The sequence below is a fragment of the Lepidochelys kempii genome, chromosome 1, assembly GCF_965140265.1.
Source record: "Lepidochelys kempii isolate rLepKem1 chromosome 1, rLepKem1.hap2, whole genome shotgun sequence".
Lineage (NCBI taxonomy): Eukaryota > Metazoa > Chordata > Testudines > Cheloniidae > Lepidochelys > Lepidochelys kempii.
Window position 1 is genome coordinate 268,149,053 of NC_133256.1, and position 17,309 is coordinate 268,166,361.

Consider the following 17,309-nt stretch of genomic DNA (forward strand, 5'->3'; position numbering starts at 1 on the left):
AGCAAGATGTAAGTGTAAAAAGGGAAAATACTTCTCTTCTGCAGCCAAAAGCTGTGAACAGACCTCAAGGAGTTTGTCACTTCATTGCCAAAATCTTTTTAGTTTTAATCCAACTGGTACTATTAAAGCCAAGATAAGTATTTCTCATTGACTCAGTGGAGTAATCTACCATGAAGACAGTAGGAAAATAGCTATTTGAAGGCCCTAATTCTTTAAAATAAAATAACAATAAATTAATGATACTCAGTATTATCTTATACCCTCCTGCATTCAGTTTTTATTGGCGAAGACTTGATGCAGGAAGCTACAGAGCAGACTATGTGCTGAAGTGAATTCAAGAACACTTCTCTTGAGTCAGTTCAGTATCCTACAGGTACTGCTTTGCATCATCTTGCAGGGTTGGCTAACTACCTCAGTTTCTTGGTTTCCAGGATAACAGGGCTAGGATGGCTGTGGAGGAAGCATACTCAGCTTACGTGGGGGCAGGAGAAGAGTTCCTTTCTTTGCCTCCTGGGCAATTCCAGAGCAGTGTTGCCAGGCTGTAAAGGAAATCTTGACCTCCTAGGCTGAGGAAGTGGTGATTATGAGGGGTTGGGATTGGAACTGGCAGATCTCTGAGGACTCCAGGAGGGATGGGGACAGCGTTAATAATAATAATAATAATAATTCTCCCAATTATTTTTAAGGCTGTATTTAAGGACAGCGTTCTTATGTAATTTCGGCATATTTCAGTGAAAACAGAAGGCATAAAAGAACTGTCCTGTGTTGGTCCTGCTATATCTACAGAGGTCAGGTGCCAAGTCTCTGAGTGAAAGGAAATGTGGACCCAATCCATCCCTGCATCTTGGCTCCTTTATGCCAATTTTACCGGCTTATTCAAAGGACAACAATGCCAGTGGATCTGGCCCACAGGTAATTCCTTCAATGCTGTGGGCATCCTGGGCTGGTAGACAGCCACCTATGCATCTGGTTCCAGCAGGAACCCATGGTGCACAGGGCCCACCAGGTGTGCCCGGGTGCTGTTACAATCTATCAGATGCAGTCAAATCTAGGGGGCCACTGGCAACTGGCCACAAGTTATGTCCAACCTCATGATGCTATAACCTGTGCTGGTGGCTGAGGTATGCCCCAGAAAAGGGAAGATGCAAAGGTGGCATGAAGCCACCTTTAACTCAGTCCCCCAATCTCTATGCCATGTTCAGCTCTGGCCCGAGGGTGATTTAAGCCCTATGTGTTTTTCCAGCTTCCATCATGGAAGAGATGCTTGCAAACCAAGCGACAAATTTGAAGGCTCATTCATATAAATGATCAGGAGCATAATTTCTGATGTAAGCAAGTGGCTTTGCACTTAAAACCAGATCTTAATTTTTAGAAAGCAATACATACATGGTATGGTATTTTGTCCTGAACTTTCTCTACAGCTGAATTGGATCAAGAAGGTAGGACACTATATTCAGTCTCCTTCATTTTAAATAACATCTTCACTTTTTGTCAAGCTTTCCGAAGGTAAAATTACCTTATCTACATTTAAAAACCTTTATGCTTCATTTCCAAACCCTTCATGTTGTACACAGTGAGCTTTGCACTGTTCCCCAATAACTGATGAATTTTGAAGAATATGTCAATTCCCCATTGGTCAGTCTTGCTGACTAGCACTGAATGAGGCAAAATATAGATCAAGGAAAGGTGTAAGAAACAGGAAGACACAGGGGATGGGGAAGGAAATAAAAAAGTAATTACTTACCAATCGGTAGAGTAGGTCATCTTTTTTCTTACATGGTGAAAAAGGAAATGAGCTTTTAAAGAGCTCAGCTAGTTTTGACAGGATGCCTTGCTAAAAGGAACAAAAAACTGAAATTACAAATATAGAAGAAACAATAATTCATTTACTCCTGCTTCAGTTTCTCTTGATAAATCAAATTCCAAGTACCTGAGACTTAGTTTTCACTTACTCTACCTGGTCCAACTTCAGAGTATGCTAAGGGAATACCTGTTTCTGGTGACTTGAAAATTTTGCCAGCATAGAAGGTGAAATAAAGCTTTCATTAACCCCTTCATTCCAAGGTGCTATAAGTGCTACATTGTTAAAGCAAGTGTAAATTAGGATTAGCCTATTGGTCTGAGGGTTGTAGTTGCTGCCTGAGCATGAAAGAACCCCTCTCTCCTTGAGGATAGGAAAAGAACCAAGCAGGATTAATGGTCTAAGGAACCCAAATGTAAAAAAAGGACTGAGAATGAGGAGCTGTCTTTACTTATGCAGGTGTCACGACTGGAAGACAGGGATTGAGGCTGGCCGAGTGGACCCAGATATTGAAGGTGCTGAGGCCCAGTGATGACAATTGCAGTAACTGTTCCAGAAGCTCCATGTCAGATTAGCACTAAGCATCATATACTCTTATCTCCACGCTACACCACACGTAACTTAAAACTGGGCTTTTAGCTTCATTTGTGAGTTGTAGACCTCTAATTAGGGACAGACTCTGTCCTCATGGATTTGAAATAACTACTAATCCAGGCCAATAATCAACAAGTATTTCTTTAAAATATGACCCAACAAAGAAACCAGGTCTTGCCTGAACCTGCAATTATTTAAAATGGAGTGAGATGCTTATAAACGCATACCGTATATCTGCTTTCCACATCTCTTTGTAGAGCTAGTAGAAGGTAGTTTAAAAAATATTTATATGCATTACATGAATTTCATGACTACACCTCTGAACCTTCAACCTGCTAATATGCAATACAAGCGATCAATCAAATTGTGTCACAAATGACTGAAATGTGGAAACTGTGTTTAGTTGCATACTGCATCGTAAATCATAGATAAGAATGGATTTTTTTAAAATGTAAAACATGGTAAGGGTATTTTCTCACGGTGTGAATTCAATAATTCATTTCTTAAACAAGAAAACTGGTAAAAACAAATTCCATCATTTACAACAAAAAGAGCCACCAGATGGGTTGGCAGCAGGATTGTGAGCTGTGGACCTTCACATGGACCACACGAGCTACAGAAATGCCTATGTCCTATATGTGGAGCAACCACTAGAGAGGAAAGCAACACAAACTTCGCCAGTGAGTTACAGAACAAGTAGTAGAAAGCAGTAGAATGATTTTGGGGATCAGAATTCCTGAGTTGTTACTAATATGGGGATGGGAGTGTAGTCTAATAGGTAGAGGGAGGATAGCCAAGCACATAGATTTAACATTTGTTCTGAAAGGCAGTGTGACACTGACTTGATGTGACAACCCAGAGATGAAAAGCTTTAGCTATCCAATTAACATTATCCAGAGCCATTCAGTTACATGGGACATTTTTTTTTTAAATAATAAAACCAACTCATTGCGTAAGAAGTGGAAAACTTCTGATTTATTTTTTTGAAAGAATTAATGTGACTCAGTTTCCCCTCTCACTTTGTATTGTAGCCTGCTGTAGATGAAGAGATTCTTGAAGCAAGACAAGCAAGGCAGTAACTGTGGGGGTTAGGCCAGTCACTAAGCATAAATGAACTAGCAGGAACTAACAGCACTAGGGGGTAATTGTTGCAAACCTCTAGACAAGTAAACAAGTCTGCAAAAGTACCACGCCCTGGGAGAGATTGCATAGACCAGTTTTGGCAGGACTTAAGAGGCCCAGAAGACAACAAACAAAGAAGTGAATAAAATGGAGAGCCTGCTACTGAAGGGGGGGTTCACCCTCACTCAACCCAAGAACTGGCATAATTTAACCTAGAGGACAAAACCCTACTGGAAGGGTTGGAAGGACTTTGAAACCTGCTATGCTCTCCAAGTGGAAGATGGGGGACAACTGGTCAGACAGGCATGCATATATGTTGTTTATCACTTTCAAGATATGTTTTCTCTGTACTGCTTTTGTTCTAAAGAAATACTTTGCTTTAAGAAGATGGGCTGGTCACTGGTTAACCCTGTCATCGTCCTTGGTAGATAACAGGACCATAAGTCCTGAAGTAACCTCAGGCTTGTCTACACTAACAACTTATGTTGTCACACCCCAAGTGATGCAGTTATACTGACCTAGCTCCTGGTGTAGCCAGCGCAATGTTGACGGAAGAAACTCGACATAAGCTATTGTTTCTCAGGGAGGTGGAGCACTATGCCAACAGGAGAAGTCCTTCTATTGGCGTAGGTAGCATCTTCAGCGAAGTGGTGCAGCTGTGCCGCTGCAGCCTTTTAAGTGTAGACAAGCCCTCAGATTGCTAATATGATTACAGTGAAGAGCACGACGAATTGCAGGCTAAATACACTGTCTGGAGGAAGAGGAACACCTCACCCCAAGCAAGGTGACAGCTAGACACCCTCAAGGAAGTCATAAAGGGATCACAGGTGCAGTTACCCCAGAACTGTGATAACTGGGTCCAACAGAGTAACCCAAATGATGCTTCCATGTATATATGAAATCTGTTTCTATGCCCGATTGGAGCTATATAGCCATATCTGAGGGAAGTATTAGTGAGGTTAGGATGATATAATGGACCAACACATCAGATATCACAATGACAGTTCTTCTGGCTGTACAGTTATCATCCTATCCCAACAAGGGGAGCTATCTAATTAGACTATGAAAAAGTCCAAGGGAAGCATTCAAAATACTGTCATTTGAGGTACTGGAAACTAGAACAGGCAACATGCTAGAAATGTACTGTACAGAGCAATCCTGCATTAGCCAGGGGATGCAGTAATAATAAGCTAATAGGTTTGTTCCAGCTCTAATTTCTATTATTACAGCTTGGAGTTCCTGTTGCCTATGACAGTAGGAGAAGGGAAAGCTGGTGACAAGCTAAAACTCTCTTTACCTACAGAACATTCTGAGGCTGCAGAGAGGCAATGGCAGTAGACTGTCCATTTAGAAACACCACTGAAAACAATAAGAAGTATGTCACAAACTATAGCGCTACAAGAATTGCATTATAAAGAGCTCCCTAGTCATGAAGCAATGCAAAGTAAAGCAAAATGCCCTCTTGGTAATGAGTAGAAGCAATGGGTGGGGTGTAAACAATGGCCCTTGAACTACATTTGACTGGTCAGATGGATACTTAATTTAGACTAGTACCTCTGCTCCCAGTGTATTGAAAGTACAGTATAGAAACATTTATTATTTCAAGAACAAGTTTTGTTTTAAGGACAATAAACTTTTTAAATTACTTTCATCTTCCTGAGTCTTCAGCTCTTGATTGCACACATTTAAATCAATACCAAGGACAGTTTTAATTAATGACCATTAAAGTCAGAAAGAAAGCACTGTTACCAGCTAATGTAATCTGTTGAGTTACAGACTAAACCAGCTTGGCTTGCTGTATAAATTATCTTTTGGTTCATATTCCTCATTTTGATTTTAAAGAAAAATCTGAGCTTGCATAAGTGCAAGACAGACAGGCCAAAGCTTGAAGATGCAAAACAAGACAACCCACTGTTTTGGGCTGTGAACCAGTGGTGTGCGGTAACACATTAAATTATTCAGATATCTTGGAATGATGTTTTATAGTCTTTATTCCCACTGGAAGTGTTCCTGACGAGTAAAACAGTCTTCATCAACACACAAGTCAGGTCATGTTTCCTTTGATGACTCTTGAGTATTCTCCTTGCTACTTTAGAACAAAAATAAGTTAAATGGGCTCTTTGTGAAACATATAGTAAAATATGTATCCCCTATATTTTAATTTATGGCAAAGGCACCTATAGCTTGGGATAGTCATGCTTTTATGTGCATTCATTTAAAGCCAAATAACTAAAATATTTACTTTAGTATGGGATGAACTTAAGATGGCATTTATAGTATCTTGCATTTATATAGCACTTTTATCCCAACACATTTCACAAAGTGAAACTAGGGAGAGGTTACTTTTACCTAATATTAAAATATAATCACATCTGGGGTTAAATGTGATGCACCAACTATTTAATAGCACTCGGAAACACACACAATAGTTTAGGATAGGAAGTGGAGAAAAATATCCTACACAGTTTAAATTATGGAGGAAATTTAAATAAGATGAAAGCCAAATGTAACTACCCAAATTGGAAGTAAGCCAGGAAACTGGGCCTATGAACCCTTATTCTAACAAAGGCCTGGTCTATACTACAGAGTTAGTTTGATGTAAGACAGCTTTCGCTGACCTAACTCTGTAAGCCCAATACACCAAATTAATAACATCACCTCTGCAAGAGGTGTAGCGCTTAAGTCGAAATAGTTAGGTTGACATAGTAGCAATGTAGTGTCTACACTGACAACGTCGAATGTTGCTGCCTTTCAGAAACTATCCCATAATGGCAGTTAAATCAGTACAAGCACTCCTGCTGAGGACATGCACCACCGACACAAAGAGCTCAGTGTGGATGTGTAAAACCGATTCAATTACTGCAATGGCTGTACGTCAACGTAACTTAGGTCAACTTGGATTTTCGGATAATAGTCTTTCCTTCGTCAATCACTCAGGTGGCAGCCTACAGAAAAATTAGCATTTTTGTTGTCCTCCCGTGCCCCAGGAGCATAATTCTCTCCTTTTCCAGGCAGTTAGATTCCTACATCTAGCAGGACACATAGCCATAGGGAGGAGACCAGAACCAGATGATGCTGGAAGAGATCCTGTAGCCTCTTAGAAGAAGAATCCAGCTCTTGGGGGAAAAAACACTATTTCTCATGCCTGGGTGTTTTGGAGGAGTCATTTGGGACCTCACAGTTGTCCACCAACCCAGGTTCAAAAAGCTGGAAACACCATTATGTCCTCAGTTGTTCATCTAGGTTTTTGGCAGCAATGAATTGCATTTAATGGTTTTCATTTGAAAGCAATGTAAAGACTTGCTTTTATGGTACTTGCAAGTCAAGGTTACTCTTTGGAACAGGATGGAAAAGAAAAAGTGCATTGGTGTTCCTTCTGCAGATATACACAGTGAGCATCAATTACCATGTCTTTCCATTCCTCATGCGAGTATATATTTGCATTAAAGTAGCACTCAACCAAGACCAGGGCCCAAGTGAGCTAGGCAACGTAGTCCCTGCTCCCAAGGGCTTACAATCTATATACACTAGACAGATAAAGGGTGAGAACAAGGAAGTATTAATCCCATTTTAAAAACGGGGAACTGAGGCACAGAGAAATTAAATGATTTGCCCAAGTCACAGAGAAGTTATGGGCAGTGCTGGGAATTGAACCCAGCTCTCAAGTAGCAGTCCAGTGTCATAACCATAAGACCAATCTTCCCCTCACCACACACTAACAAGAAGTCAGTTCCCTTCAGAGATGACACTGAAATGGGAAGGAGAAGCAGAAATTAAAGGACAGAAATAGACTATCTGGCATCAGAGAGACAACAGAAAAGCACGAAAGTTTCAAAGCCAGTACTGATTACCAAGAATGATTACATCAATTCCAATTCACAATATCCTGTAACTCCAAATTAGCACGTGGGTTTTTTCCCTTCCCTTCCTCACACTCTCTCATTTGAAAACAGATGAGACAAAGCAGACATAATTGTGGTGCTCATGAGTTGCTCAGGTGAGCTTGATGTACAGATATATTAAACACACACACTCTCTGCCCTTAAGTTTCAAGAGAACCCAAGATCAATTGCCTCTGTTATTGACAACACCAAAGGAGGAGCTCCTAAGCCAGGGGTGGGCAAACTTTTTGGCCTGAGGACCACATCTGGGTATGGAAATTGTATGGAGGGCCATGAATGCTCACAAAATTGGGGGCTGGGGTGCAGGAAGGGGGTTAGAGCTCCGGCTGGGGGTGCAAACTCTGGGATGGGGCGGGGGGTTTGGGGGTGTTCCAGGCTGCGACTGAGGGATTTGGAGGGCGGGAGGGGGATCAGGGCTGGGGCAGGGGCACAGGAGGGGGTCAGGGGTGCAGGCTCTGGGCAGCATTTACCTCAAGCAGCTCCCGGAAGCAGCGGCATGCCCCTCCTCCAGCTCCTATGCAGAGGGGCAACCAGGGGGCTCTTCACGCTGCCCCCGCCCAAAGCGCTGCCCCTGCAGCTCCCATTGGCCGTGGCTCCAGGCCAATGGGAGCTGTGGGGGCAGTGCTTGGGGCAGGGGCAGCATGCGGAGCCCCCTGGTTGTCCCTCTGCGTAGAAGCTGGAGGGGGGAAATGCTGTTGCTTCCGGGAGCTGCACGGAGCCATGGCACGCGCAGAGCGGGGAAAGCTCCCAACCCTGCTCCCCAGCTGGAGCGCTGGACCAGGGACCCTGCTCCCCGCACGAGCTCAAGGGCTAGATTAAAACATCTGAAGGGCTGTATGCAGCCCCCGGACTGTAGTTTGCCCACCCCTCTCCTAAGTCAATAAAATGAGTAAACTGCTTCAGAAGAAGTGAAAGATAGAAACAATACACTTTGGGGAAAATGGTAAAATACATACATACACATGCAATTAGATTGCACACATTTTCTGCCTTTCATAAGACCACGCATATAAGGGAAAGTAATGTAGCTAACTAGAACCAACCTGTGTACTACTTCAGAACAATGTACAGGTATCAGCCAATCAGGTATCACTTTTTATTGACCTAAATTTCAATAAATAAGAGTTTTAATTAAAATAAATCTCATTGCACAAAAGCAGAAATAGGTCAGTTAACTGCAGGTGCATTCCAAATGCCAATAACTTGAAAGGGAAAACATAGCTTTTATGAGATTTCTAGAGGAACAAGTCAGTCACAGCTAGTGTCCTCAGTTTCACAGTTTTGAAAACCAATGGAAATGGACATAATATATTTAGGAATCCTTTTAATGTTGTGTTAACTTAAAGCAGCATTAGTCCCTAATTAGTGTCAGACTCTACTCCATGAGCACTGAAAGAAACCAGCAGTGATTACTTCTAATTCATTAGCTAGCTAGATGAACGTTTACCAGAAAACAGCTCACATATTAAATATAAAAAAATATATTTTAATGGCACCTTTGGATTGAGAAAGTAGGCATTCAAGTGTGAAGAAACTCCAAAAGCTAAGCTCATTCCCACAACAATAAATCTGCCACTTGTCCTTACATGCTCTGCAGCACATGGGACAGAAATTCCACAGTAAGATGCTCCGGTTTCTACTGACACCAACGCTGAGTTCTACGACAAAGTGGAAACGTTGTGACAACAGGACTGAGCGACACAAAGCAGCATTAATGTAATCAGGGACTTTAATTATGGGGTTTTTTTTATTATGGTAGTGCGATAGCATGCTAGAATCTATCAACACAGAAAGACTTCCATAGGAACTAAGGACTACCAAAAACCTCACTATCTTCTGCCTTAAGTGCAAGACACATTTCTTTCACCTTGCCTTCTGTAACAAACATATAGCAACCTCTGTGTGTGTGTGTATTATAAATTAAATTTCAAAACAAAATAATGTGTAAATCCCTTTCCGCTCCCCAGGAAAGGATGAGAAAACAAAGGCATAACACGTTAGTCATGCTGCTTAATGCATCATTGGAAGGTATTCATATACTATAGTGATGACCATGGTAGAAGAATCTATATAGACTAGAACAGACTTGATATCAATATGGTGTTATTAGTTTACTTTCATTAGAGCCTGTTTTTGAATGCGTTTCCCAGACTGTTGCCCAACTTGCAGTTTGTCACAAGATCCACCACTGGTAGGCCACAAAAAATCAGAGAGCCTCGCTGCGGCATGTAGGCTAGTATCATTCTCTCTCTCTTGCCTGCTTCTAAGAAAGGATGTGGGTGCACTACTCATTCCACTTCTCACTAATGAGTGGGGTGTGGAAGCAGGAAAGCAGCAGTGGCCAGGAAGGGGACTGCAGGTTGGGGAAGCTGTTGGAAAACAGCAAAGTGTTGTGTGTAAAGGCGACTGAGCACTAGAGGACAGTGGAAAGCAGCAGTGGACACTAGTGAGAAGCCATCAGGCCATGGACATAAGCAAATGAGTGCAATGCTGCAGCAAGCAGAGTGGGAAAGAAACAGGGATTTTTCAGATACAGGGAATCATCGAGTCTCTGGAACCTTGTTCCAGCTTCTTACCTTTATAGTGTTGGGGGGCACCCCACCCTGCAGTGTTCTGGGCAGAGAAGTCTGCATAGAAGTCTCTTTTTTCCACCAGGCTCTAGCTTAGCACATAGCTGGAGCATATCCATTGAAAAGAGAACTCTCCACTGTGGAAGAGAAAGATGCAGGCAGAAAATAACTGCACTGAGCATGCTCCAACTAGGTGCTAAAGAGAGAACAATATAACAACTGAATTTCCACAGCCAGCAGGGGGATTATTCCTGTAGCAGCTGCCCCAGAAGAAAAACCCTGTGGCCAACTCTACAAGTGTGGCTTCATGGATTCACAGAGCTGTGGTATACGTTGTTAACAAATACATTAATCAAAGTGTATAATACTACATACGTACTGCATGCTCAAGTTAACATTGTGGAAACAAACTTAATTTTTGGAATATCCTAAATTCTAGGTCCTTGATTTGTCAAGCATAATCCAAATGTAAAACTCCCTTGAAAAACCTACTGATCATTTCCCTGTTTTTAAAGTGCAAAAAGTCTGAGCTGTTCAGCTCCTGGTGATTATCCAGTCTACAGGCTTGTGGAATCTATAACTTAGAGCGATTAGGCTTTATTCCTCCTGACCTCTACCATTCTTAACTAAAGCTCCCCAAGCCAAATAAACTGCTTAACCTACTGCAGAGTGGCATAATCACTGAGGCTGGAATTTTCAAAAAAGCTGATGGAGTTAGGTGCCCAAATCTCATTGAAACTCCCTTACTCTCATTTGAAAAACTTAGCTTCAAGCCATTGTAATATCAAAGAGCAGTTTAAACTGTTTAAAGACTTAGAATGTCTTAAATTGCTTCGGATGCAGTAACAGATATAGTGCTCTCTTAATCAAAAGGAGCCATGGCTGACAACAATAACTGATCCTCCCTGACCTATAGTGAACTAGGCCTGAAAATGGTTTGGCCCCCAGTATAGGGCAGTTAGGCCAAATCACTGAAATGTTCATTACAGAAAGTGTGCTAGACCCAAAGTGAGTCAGGCCCATAAGGAGAAGTTAGGAACACCAGTCACTGTTATTTCTCCATAAACTAGTATGGTTCTGGTGTCTCAGGGACAACTGTTATCTTACCTCTACTTTCCAGCAAGAAGTCCCACCTGTTGTATACTTGCTACATATTAAGTGGTGTTTAGCAACTCAACACATAAGCAAAGCTGGAAACTTTCCAGGCTGTATTAATCCCATATTAAATTACTATAAAAATATCTGGTAAATAATATAAAACTTACAGCTCTTTAAAAATTCGCTGTCAAAGTCTCCTGCCTCTCTAGTGCATTTAAATCCTGAGTGGCATTTCCTCAGCCTCAAACTATATCAGCAGAAAGGCAAAATAAGGCAGCTACTAGTTCTAATAACTTTTTATATAGCAAGAGTTTATATAATGTCTGTGATTTTATATATTTTTTAACATAGCTTCAAGGCCAAGGTGAATGCTCACTTTCTGGGTGGTATCTTGTTCTTGTTGCCCCTCCTCTGCTGTGCATTGTTCTGTCTTCTGTGATACAGCTGAACATATTTCAAAATCTGTATGGCCCAAATCCTGTAAATACTGGTAAAGTGGAGAATTCTGAAAGAGAATTGAAAAAGACCAAATGGCCTCTTTAACACTTCTCAGAAAGAAAAGCCATGATTACATAGCCACAAGTACGGTCAAGCCACACAATTGCCTACGAAGTACACAACAGGAAGAAAGCTCAGTTTTCAGAGTCAGAGTCCCTGAGTATATCAGGAGTGTAGGAAGGCGGGTGACAGGGCAGGAAGCATCCAGTGAAACAAGTGTTAAGGGCATAAAAACAAAATTCTACTGTACACACATAGTACTATTTGCCAATCCACATATTTTAACATTCACACAAACATAAAAATACCTGTTTTCCAACACTCTCAAAGATATTACACCAAAGAGCTGTAAAGAGGTCTCAGAATGCTAATATTTAGATACTTTAAAACACATTTATGCCACAGAAGGGAATATCAAACTGAAACTACAGGTGTCAAAAATAAGTTAATGACAAGGCATCACAAAATGAGCTTTTTTAAAAAAAATACTGTTTGTTCATGGACTTACTTGATAATTCATAAAATTAATTTATTTGCACTGTTTTCCAGACATCACTGCAAATTAATGAGGTTCTATCCTATACGTATACATTTGTATATATGCAGCAGATGGATAAGATTTAACAGAAAACTGTACACAATCTATAGTATGACTCTAAAGGCAAAAGGGATCTACAGTACTAAATGCTTATTCCTGCTTAGTGGAAAGAAAAAAAACCCCAAGGTTTCAAGGGTAATATATGATCATAGAAAAAGAGATGGAAAAGTTCTGCGAGTTCATCTAGTCTGTCACTTGCCAAAGCAATATGTTACCATACTCGTGCAAGTGAATCACAATGTCAAACAACTTCTGTTTTACAATTTCAAAAGCAAAATGAAACGTATAACAGAAAATTACATCAACATTTGTTTCTTTCAGTAACCTTTTCCTTGTCCCACTTGCCGCTAAAGAGATGGGTGATGGATAAAGCTGGGTAATGGTGATGTGAGTCTCCGATAGTGATTGAGTTTGTGGTTGATTAATTTCTACTACATTTATGTTTTCACTTCGTTATCCGATTTGATCTGGGGCAACTGATGGGTTTGTTTATTTGTGCATTTTAAAAAGAATGTCGAGGGTGCCCAAACTGCATGGATGCTCTTATTGTAGCTTATAAGGAACGGAATAATTTATACTTTTTACCCTTTCCATCTGAAACAAACCTCCAACAAACCATGGTCTAAACATCATAGTAAACCGATGAATAGAGCCCTGCAAATCCATGGATATCCGCTTCATATCCACGGATCTCTCTACTCACTGGTGGCACCTGGCCCGCGGCATCCGGCTCAGGCAGCCCCGGGGCGCAGCATGCTTTAGGGCCGGTGGCCAGCAGCCAGTGACTGGGGCCAGGCAGCAGGCCAGAGATGAGGCTGTCCAGCACCCGTTTGCAGCGCCGCTTCCTGTCCAGCAGCTCGGGGCCCTTGGACAGTGCCAGCGTCCCCGCCATAGCCCGGCTCGGCAGCACTCGCCACTCTCCTGACCCTGGGTATTCCAGCGGGTGGGGCCGTGGCACCTGATCCCTCTGCCCTGCTGCAATGCAACATGCACTGCTGCTGACGTCACTTGCAAGCCCCTGGAAGCAGCACACGATACGATATCCCTTCCCTCCAGCCCCCACCCCTTCTCCTCGAGATCCCGCACCTGCGCCACCATCCTCCTCAAGACCCCACCCGAGTCACCCCTTACCCCCAGTCCCCGCCCTCACACTGCCTCTTCCCTGCAAGACCCCACGCCCCCCTCTCACTCATCTGCACCCTCTCCTCTCCCCGTCCCCATTGCTAGCCCATGAGAGACGGCCTGCTGCTGCAGGTGCGGATGCAGACACACACAAAAGACGGCTAGCGGATCGGATGCACCTTGATTCTAGCAAATGCAGATCAGATGCAAATCCACATTTTTGTATCTGCGCAGGGCTCTACCTATGAAGTAGGTACGTATTATTTTACAAAAGTGGGAAACTGAGGGAGAGACAGGCTAAGTTCTAGGTCACACAGGAGTCTGTGGCAGAACCAAGAATATGTCTCAGATCAGTTTTCCAATTGTGTGCTTTAACTTTAAAGATGTCCTTCCCTTTTAAAGGTATTAGTGCTTCTCCCAACAGAGCACCACAATTTTTGTTTTAAAAAGCCTAAATTTTTAAAGATATGTCACTTTAAGAAATAAAGATCCTGTTTCCATGAAAAATTCTTAGCAATAATGACTACTAGAAAGAAGTATGGAATTATAGGAGTAAAATATTTTATACACTCTTTTCAATATCTTCAATTTAAAATATATAATTTCCTTCCTTTCATCTGTACCATAAAACTAGAATAGCTTAATAATTATTTGTTACCATTCACTGTACATCAATTAAAGTTGACACTTTCCATACCAATAAGTTCCTGTATAAATAGCAATGAACAGCTGATAAACATTTTGTTCACTATCTGTGACCATAAGATAATTAGTTGAAGAAAAAGAAAAGCCACTTGTGAGATTGCGAAATTGTGGATATTTTAGTTCTGCCAATCCCTCTTTTGAAGAAAGTGCCAAAGAATTGTCCTTTCTCAAAAATCATAACTTTGGAAGACCCTACAGTTGGCTAATGTTAACCTCCCTTGTATTTATAGGGATCTACCCAAGAAAGCGGGGGGGGGGGGGGGGGAGCATTCTTCAAATATCCATATGGTGCAGAATACAACAAACATAAGAAGGACCATACTGGGTCCGACCAATGGTCCATCTAGCCAAGGATCCTGTCTTCTTACAGTGCTCAATGTCAGATGCTTCAGAGGGAATGAACAGAACAAGGCAATCATCAATTGATCCATCCCTTGTCATCCAGTCCCAGCATCTGGCAGTGAGAAGCTACGGACACTTAGAGCATGGGCTTTCATCCCTGACCATCTTGGCTAATAGCCATTGATGGACCTATCTTCCAAGAACTTATCTAATTATTTTTTGAACTCAGTTATACTTTTGGCCTTCACAACATCCCCTGGCAATGAATTCCATACCTTGACTGTGTTGTGTGAAGAAGTACCTTCTGCTGCCTATTAATTTCATTGGGTGACCTCTAGTTCTTGTGTTATGTGAAGGGGTAAATAACACTTCCTTATTCACTTTCTCCACATCACTCATGTTTTATAGACCTCTGTCATCTCCCCCCTTAATCATCTCTATTCCAAGATGAACAGTCCCCATCTTTTTAATCTCTCCTCATATGGAAACTGCTCCACACCCTTAATTATTTTTGTTGCCCTTCTTGGTACCTTTTCCAAATCTAATGTATCTTTTTTGAGACGGGGCAAACAGAACTGCACATACTGTTCAAGGCATATCATGGATTTATAGAGTAGCATTATGATATTTTTTGTTTCATTATCTGTCCCTTTCCTAATGGGTTCCTAAGACTGGTTAGCTTTTTTTGACTGCTGCGACACATTTAGCAGAAGTTTTCAGAGAACTGTTCACAATGATTCCAAGATCTCTTTGTTGAGTGTTAACAGCTAATTTAGATCCCATCATTTTGTATGTATAGTTGGGATTATGTTTTCCAATATGCATTACTTTTCATTTATCAACATTAAATTTCATCTGCCATTTTGTTGCCCAGTCATCCGAATCTTAAATCCTTTCTGTTACAAGTTTAATTTTTAACATGTTATCTTTATGCCTGAAACACAGATGGAAGAGAGTGAGTACATGACTATCTGACCCAAGAGGGTTTTCAGTTTACACTAAGTAAACAAAATTAACATCCTCAGCACAAAACCAATCAATCTTCTAAGCCCAATGCCCATACAAATACGTAAAATCTCTTATGTAACAGATTTCACAGAGCCAATACCTGAGAAAAGAAACTTAAAGACTTTGTTGCCCTGACTCTCAAACTCAACAACAGAATTTTTCTTTATCTGAGCTCAAGACAGGCTTGAAGGAATGGAGATCTATAGGCACTTTGACTCTGTTCACTAAACATAAAATTGTCTTGGGCTCCTCTAAATATGTTTCGTTAAAAGAGAAACAATCTTGGATAGCACAGATAGCTAGATATTCATTTTTCTTCCTCCAAATGTTTAACAATACTCCATAGCTCTATTGTGTTAGAGAGAAAAATAAGTCAACTCCCTGAAACCCTTTCCCCCCCATGTTTTTAGCTTTTGTAAGGAGTCTCAAAACGGCCTCTGTGAAAGGAGCTATTGAAATCATCCATTTAAATTAGGGCTGTCGATTAATCGCAGTTAACTCACGTGATTAACTCAAAAATATTAATCGCAATTAATCACAGTTTTAATCGCACTGTTAAACAATAGAATACCAATTGAACTTTATTAAATATTTTGGATGTTTTTCTACATTTTCATATATATTCTATTCTGTGTTGTAATTGAAATCAAAGCTTTTTTTTATTACAAATATTTGCACTGTAAAAATGATAAAAATAATATTTTTCAATTCACCTCATACAAGTACTGTAGTGCAATCTCTTTGTTGTGAAAGTGCAACTTACAAATGTAGATTTTGGTTACATAACTGCACTCAAAAACAAAACAATGTAAAACTTCAGAGCTTACAAGTCCACGCTTCAGCCAATCACTAAGACAAACAAGTTTGTTTACATTTACAGGAGATAATGCTGTCCTCTTCTTACTTACAATCTCACCAGATAGTGAGAACAGGCATTTGCAGAGCACTTTTGTAGCACATCTGGCAAGGTATTTACGTGCCAGATATAAACATTTGTATGTCCCTTCATGCTTCAGCCACCATTCAGAGGATATGCTTCCGGGCTGATGATGCTAGTTAAAAAAAAAAAAAAAGTGTTAATTAAATTTGTGACTGAACTCCTTGGGGGAGAATTGTATGTCTCCTGTTCTGTTTTACCTGCATTCTGCCATATAGTTCATTTCTAGCAGTCTCAGATGATGACTCAGGCCATGTTGTTCATTTTAAGAACACTAGTGCAAATTTGACACCAATGTGAAATTTCTAAAGATAGAAACAGCACTTGACCCCAGATTTAAGAATCGGAGTCCCTTCCAAAATCTGAGAGGGATGATGTGTGGAACATGCTTTCAGAAGTCTTAAAAGAGCAACACTCTGATGGAGACTCAACAGAATGCAAACCACCAAAAAAGAAAATCAACCTTCTGCTGGTGGCAACTGACTCAAATAATGAAAATGAACATGTGTCGGTCCGCACTGCTTTGGGTTGTTATCAAGCAGAACCCGTCATCAGCATGGACGCATGTTTTCTGGAATGGTGGCTGAAGCATGAAGGGACATATGAATTTTTAGCACATGTGGCACGTAAATATCTTGTGATGCTGGCTACAACAGTGCCATGAGAATGCCTGTTCTCACTTTCAGGTGACACTGTAAACAAGAAGTTTGCATTATCTCCTGCCAATATAAACAAACTTGTTTGTCTGAGCGATTGGCTGAACAAGAAGTAGGACTGAGTGGACTTGTAGGCTCTAAAGTTTTACATTGTTTTGTTTTTGAGTGCATTTTTTTGGTACATAATTCTACATTCATAAGTTAACTGTCATTGTAAAAAGAGATTGCACTACAATACCTGTACTAGGTGAATTGAAAAATACTATTGCTTTTGGTTTTTTTTACAGTGCAAATACTTGTGATCAAAAATAAATATAAAGTAAGCATTGTACACTTTGTATTCTGTGTTGTAATTG

At 40.9% G+C, this 17,309-nt stretch overlaps 1 protein-coding gene across 9 annotated transcripts in view; it reads right to left on the bottom strand.

The window, feature by feature from the left end:
* The window catches only part of VEZT (vezatin, adherens junctions transmembrane protein), a 98,982-nt gene that overhangs the window by 58,320 nt on the left and 23,353 nt on the right, over positions 1–17,309 (bottom strand). For 5 of the 9 annotated variants that reach the window (XM_073327507.1, XM_073327504.1, XM_073327509.1 and 2 more), the window contains 2 exons: positions 11,464–11,592; positions 1,745–1,834 (listed from right to left, as the gene is read on the bottom strand). In XM_073327507.1, the coding sequence (XP_073183608.1) occupies positions 1,745–1,834; positions 11,464–11,592 (219 nt within the window). Of the gene's footprint in view, positions 1–1,744; positions 1,835–8,915; positions 8,999–9,995; positions 10,121–11,463; positions 11,593–16,268; positions 16,413–17,309 lie in introns of those variants that run through there. The other 4 variants (XM_073327503.1, XM_073327510.1, XM_073327511.1 and 1 more) reach the window with 4 other exon arrangements.